Below are 6,000 nucleotides of genomic sequence, written 5' to 3'. Positions count from 1 at the left end.
ACTTCTGCTTCCTAGATGAAACTCAATACCTTCTGCATGTTTCACATTCAAAGTGTACAAGGAGCAGTAGAGTGGTGAGTGTGAAATGACTCTTTAAACCCTGAGGATGTGTTTACAAATTAAAAGGAAGCAGTCTCTTACTCACACCTGATTCAAACTGTCTATATATAAAGCAGTTATACCTGAGGTTCTCTCCTCCTTCACTACACTCATGGCTGAGTTTGTTTGGCAGGCTGGACACAAAGCTCTTGAGATGAGAATACTCCAGAGCCCTCCATACTTCCTCATCAGAGTAGCTGTCAAAAGGATCCAAGTTCATCCTCAGAGATCCTGAAAACAGCACTGGGTCCTGAGAGAGGGGAGAGGGTCATGTGTCTGTGCATCACATAATGGGAGAAACTGTTTAGTCATGTGATTTCTCTGGCGAGGAATAAGATAGCTGTGCCCCAGTTGTGGATCTCTTCCTTAGGAGTGTGCCACCAATGCAGCCCTCAGAGGGACTGGCGCTGCAAAGCTGCAGCTCTTTGCTAAATGACATGCTCTACAGACCCATCAAAGCATCACTGTGAGTTCTGCCCCTCGTGTCTATACACAGTGGACACATCCATGTCTGCATGTGTCCTACAAATTCCACCAAATAAGGCCACACTGAGAATTGATTCAAAGAGGCCATACTCTGTCTTAGGCCCCGTTTATACGACAACGATTTCAACTGAAAACGGTAAACTTTAGTTGCGTTTTGGCCGATCGTTTACACGACAGCGGCGTTTTGGGTGCCTGAAAACGCAACGTTTTGAAAATGGGTTCCAGAGTGCAACTTTTTGGAAACGGCAGCGTCTCCGTTGTCATGTAAACTTGCAATATGCAGCTCCTCTGGAAACCGAGTCTTTCTGCACATGCACATATGGTTCCGGNCTGTTGATTTGAAGTGAAGTGTAGATCTGTTACTGTAGCAACTCCACCTCGTCGTCCATCCAGACAAAGTTATCTGTGCATGCTTTCGCCATTGTGTCTTTGTTTTGGTTTGTAATCACCGTGTTGTAGAGGAAGGCGCTTCAGCGCAGGTGCATGGCGTCATGCCGTGGTGTAGCTTTGCAAATTTACACTGCCACCCATTGGCCTGGGGTGCATACTACAGCGTTTCCAGTAGATCTTGCGGCTCCGTGTGAACGGGGATCGTTTCAATAACGTTGTCATATAAACGCAGAAGTTTTTTAAAATGCAAAGGACAGACTTTTACGTTTTTAGAGAAACCATTGTCGTCTAAACAGGGCCTTAAAATAAGCCTAGTTTCCACCAAACTCTTTCAGTGTGGTGCCTTTGGAACCAAGAATAACCCTTCAGACATGGTACCTAGACCCTAGGTCTGTTTAGTGTTTCCACCGCAGTACTCCAACAGTACTCCATCCAGCTCTTGCTGTATTTCCTCATCACAGGTGACACAGAGGGAGGTCTGCACCTCGTTTATCCTCCACAGAATGGAGTTGCACACCAACATTTTCAGAACAAAACAGAACAGGCTGCAGTGAGAGTCTCTCTCAATGGGATATTTAAAAATAGCGGTTTTGTGCATTTAGTCCTTCTCAGGCAAGCGCAGGGGTTTAGTGTTGCCTTAGTCCACAGGAACAACGCTACACAACACTTTTTTTTCTTCTCCTAATGAGGATCAGAATATATGCAGTTAACACAATCTGGTCCAAATTAATATATATTTCCACTCATTACTAAAAGTGTGTGTCATCCAAGAGAGACAATAAACTAATATAATGGTCAAAGTTGTCATATTGAAATTTAAGGTGTGTTGATGGATTCATTCATGCATTGAGTAACATTACAAGTAAATGTTCCACCTTAAAAGTTGCCTGTAGTTGGCCCAGTGAATTAAGTTATTTTTTTCTCAGTCTACCAGCCACAACTCAGCCCTGAGCAGCGTAACCATCCTCTACGGACCAATCAACGGACTGCAGTGTTTCTAGCTCCCCCTTTTAGCACCAGATCTCTGTGGTAAGTACCGCAACAGAGGAGTGACCAAAAATGGGAACAGTAGGAACGGTTCCATTGGTACCATCCACAACTTTTCACTGTGGAAATGGGGAAAAATGCATACTAAACTAAACTGAACCGAACCACACTGCTTAATGCAAACAGGCCTTTACAGACTTAAAAGGAGGTGTCCCCTTTCACTTGGGACACAGCTGCTGTGTCTTAAGCTTGGAAATACTGTCATTAACATGATCTGAATAACTGGTGCAGCGATTACAACATTTAGCAGTTTAGCAGGGGCCAGCATTATTCTTAATGCCATTTAACTCCATGTTCTTTTGCGTCCTCTCTGCACTAACCTGTGGAATGATGGTGATTCTGGAACGAAGCTCATGGAGGCCCAGCTGAGTGATGTCCACCCCGTCAATGAAGATGTGACCCTCTGCTGCCTCGATGATCCGAAACAGCCCGAGCGTTAGGGAAGATTTCCCTGCTCCGGTGCGCCCAACAATGCCCACCTTGTGGGTAGATGTAGCAGCAAATAGGCCATAGAAATACTGTACACGTATACTGAACAAAAATTTAAACACAACACTTTTGTTTTGCTTCTATTTTTCACAAGCTAAAGAGCAAAGACGTTCTTCATGTACCCAATAGATATATTTCTCTCAAATTTTGGTCACAAATTTGTTAAAATACGTGTCAGTGAGCACTTCTCCTTTTCCAAGATAATCCATCCACCAGACAGGTGTGGTATTCAACATACTGATTAAACAGCATGTTGGATGTACTGCCAAATTCAGGAAAATGACATTGGAGACGGCTTATGGAAGTGAAATGAACATTCAGTTCACAGGAAACAGCTCTGGGGGACATTCTTGCAGGCAGCAAGCCAATGGCACGCTCACTCAAAATTTGTGAAATCTGTGGCATTGTGTGATCAAACTGCAAGCTTTAGAGTGGCCTTTTATTGTGACCATCCAAAGACACACCTATGTAGCGCGTAAAAAGTTTCCGATCTTTAACTGTACCTGTGCAAAATGGGAGCAAAAACAAGAGTGTTGTGTTTGAATTTTTTGTTCGGTGTATATACATCAACACAAAAGTAATCCACATTCACAGTGACATATAGTCACACACAATTCCTTGTTGATTCACCCACAGTCAAAATACACACACAGCAGACCACAGCTTTCAGTGTAGTGATGTAAAGGCAAACCTTCTCTCCTCTATTTATACTGATGGTGATGTTGCGAATGGCGAGATCCAGGTTGTGGCGGTAGCGCAGGCCAAAGCCTCTGATGTCTATGCAGCCATCAGTGGGCCACCCTGGGGGGAGGCTGGAGGGCTCATGTTTCCACTCTGCCTGGAGTGAAGAAGATACACATTTAAATAAGTACAACCCCCACAACTCCACATCCCACCCCTGCACTCTCCAACACTGGGAAACAGTGGTGCAAGAAGTATCCACATCTTTCACTTCAGTTAAACTAGTAATAGAACAATGTAAAAATATTTCAATACAAGTAAAACTCTTCTGTTCAAAATCTTACTTGACTAAAAGTATAATCAGCAAAATGTAGTTAAAGGTTCAGTAGGTAACTTTTTATCATAAATGCTGAAACTGTCACTGTATCCTGACAGCGGTACATGGGACAGATAATCTTTAAAAAAGTCAGGTTCCTCTGGCCTCTTCTAGTTCTTGTGATGGCATTTGCAAGAATCCTCCGCACCTGAACAGGGACAACCAATCAGAGCTGGGAGGAGTCTTGAACAGAGTGTCAATCACTGCTCTTGCACATGCTAACTGGGGGAAGTTTCAGCTGGTTGCAATTTGCAATGCTCACCGCGAATACGGGTGGGGCTATTCATCGATGCAATCAACATCATCTATTATGAAAATATGTTGATTTGCAAAGCGTGCGTTGGCTTGTCGAAATAAAGTAGTATGCACCTGGTGAAAACATGGATTCCTCCAGAGAACCAGCTGCAGCTGAAAGCCTCGCCTACAAAGTGAAATCACTTCTCACAGGAGAACAACTGCAGCAAACAGACACTGGAAGTGAAGCATCCCGCAGCGCTTTGTCAGGACGACAGCAGAAAAGAGTGCTCCATTTACTTTTTTCCCCACCAAAGCATGATATAGTATATTAGGATTATCAGCACGCTGAATGTTTTTCTGTCAGTAGTAGTCACTTAAATTGTCTGCATCACCACTAATGATACCGCATGCATCATCTTACACTGTTATTCGGCTGTTTTCTATTTTCTGTTTACTTGAATAGGCATACACAAGCAACAAAATGGCTTAAACTAATGAAGAGTAATACAGTGTGCGGCAGCGAAGGCGGAGTAATATGGAAGTTTAATGGTTGAGATGATGTAGTGCCAAAGAAAAGGGCTGTTTGAAGGTGAGGTAAAGCAGTGAAAAAATCCTCAATATAGCATCCACTTGGACTGATATTGATTTTTTTAGGTGGGCATCTTTTAAGGTGGGTAAAATACGTTTCGATGTCAAACCCCGTCCACAACATTGTAATGCTGACCTTCCCTGGTCGGACTCCTGCCTGCTATTCAAAACTGGGGCTGCGCCAACCGTCATCTGTAGAAGGTAATACACTGACTGTATACAGTATATAAGTACCTCATACAGCGCCACTTCAAAAATGCCAAACTTAGCCTTTAACATTTAATCAAAAGTGACTCCTTAAAAAAATGGTTTACACTTGTTAAGTCTAAACCAGGGGTATTTCACTTAATTAATGCATTTTAGACATGTGCTTGCAAAACACAAAAATAGTGGCAGTGACTGACCAGCAGTTTTGAAGTATTATGATTGTTGTTGTAAAGCATTATGAATAGTGTTTATAATTGTAATTATACAGTGCTATTTATTTATTTAGCGAATGCAAAGTCCTTCAGCCAAACAGTTGCCGTCTGATCTGCTGTATGGAGGGTGACTAAGCCTCCTTCAAGTCTTTGTAGAGGGCAAGCTTCAATGATGTGTTGCATTGTTTGCTCCTCTCCACAAGCACAAAGTGAGCTTGAGCTGCTGCCCCACTTGTGAAGGCTGGCCAGGCAGGGGGCCATGTCCAGTCCTGAATCTGTTTAGGGTTGACCACTGTCTCCTTGGGAGGTTGGTGCCAGGGACCAGCAGGGTGGGGTCTGCCACCAGATGTTTGTTTGGGATGTCTTTGGACTCCCATTCCTTTTCCCAAGCTGATTGGATGGTAAAGTCAGCTGGCGGGGGATTCTTCCAAATTGGACGTCTAGATGGAAGTCGGGCAGTGGGTGGGTTGAAAATGTCTGTGTAGATTGGTAGATGAGGGGAGTCTTTGACCTTTTGGAGCATCCTTTGAGTGAAGGCTACTCGCCGGATGTGTGGAGGGGCTATGTTTGACAGGATGGGGAGCCAGGGGAGTGGTGTTGAGCGGATTGTCCCGGTGATGATGGTTGTGTTGAGTTGGGTGTCCACATGGTGTGTATGGGGTGACCTGGACCAAACAGGGGCACAATATTCTGCTGAGGAGTATGCCAGGGCCAGCGCTGAGGTGCGCAGTGTGGGGGCTTCTGCCCCCCATTTTGAGCCAGCAAGCTTGCAGAGCAGGTTATTTCTGGACTTCACCTTAGCTGCCGTCCCTTTAAGATGTTCCTTGAAGGATAGGGTCCTGTCAAGGGTCACTCCAAGGTAAGTTGGAGTGGGGGCGTGCTTCAGTTTAAGTCCGCTCAGGTGGATGTTCGGTTCTCAGTGCTATATACAGATTACAGTGAATTATAAGTATTTTCATAATGCATTAAAGACATGGGCATGATAGGAAGTATTACCAAACTTTCTTGCTGTTATTTGATGTTATTTGAGGCGTTGTGTAACAGTATCTCATGTATAATGTACATAGATAGTAGTTATGTACATAGATATTAAAAAAAAGGATTCTAAATCAAGTTCCCTGTGTGTTTAATCCCTGCCAGTCCCAATCCAGCACCATACAGAAGTGAGAAAGAATCAAGTAAATACTC

General features: G+C 43.9%; 1 protein-coding gene across 4 annotated transcripts in view; it reads right to left on the bottom strand.

Annotated features, from left to right (window-relative positions):
• The window catches only part of abcc1 (ATP-binding cassette, sub-family C (CFTR/MRP), member 1), a 105,234-nt gene continuing 99,234 nt past the window's right edge, over positions 1–6,000 (bottom strand). For all 4 annotated transcript variants that reach the window (XM_050070230.1, XM_050070229.1, XM_050070228.1 and 1 more), the window contains 3 exons: positions 3,203–3,349; positions 2,343–2,501; positions 1–349 (listed from right to left, as the gene is read on the bottom strand). In XM_050070230.1, the coding sequence (XP_049926187.1) occupies positions 113–349; positions 2,343–2,501; positions 3,203–3,349 (543 nt within the window). In that variant the 3' untranslated portion in view covers positions 1–112. The remainder of the gene's footprint in view (positions 350–2,342; positions 2,502–3,202; positions 3,350–6,000) is intronic.

The sequence above is a fragment of the Epinephelus moara genome, chromosome 18 (assembly GCF_006386435.1).
Source record: "Epinephelus moara isolate mb chromosome 18, YSFRI_EMoa_1.0, whole genome shotgun sequence".
In the NCBI taxonomy this organism is placed as follows: domain Eukaryota; kingdom Metazoa; phylum Chordata; class Actinopteri; order Perciformes; family Serranidae; genus Epinephelus; species Epinephelus moara.
This window is presented reverse-complemented; position numbering and strand designations above follow the sequence as displayed.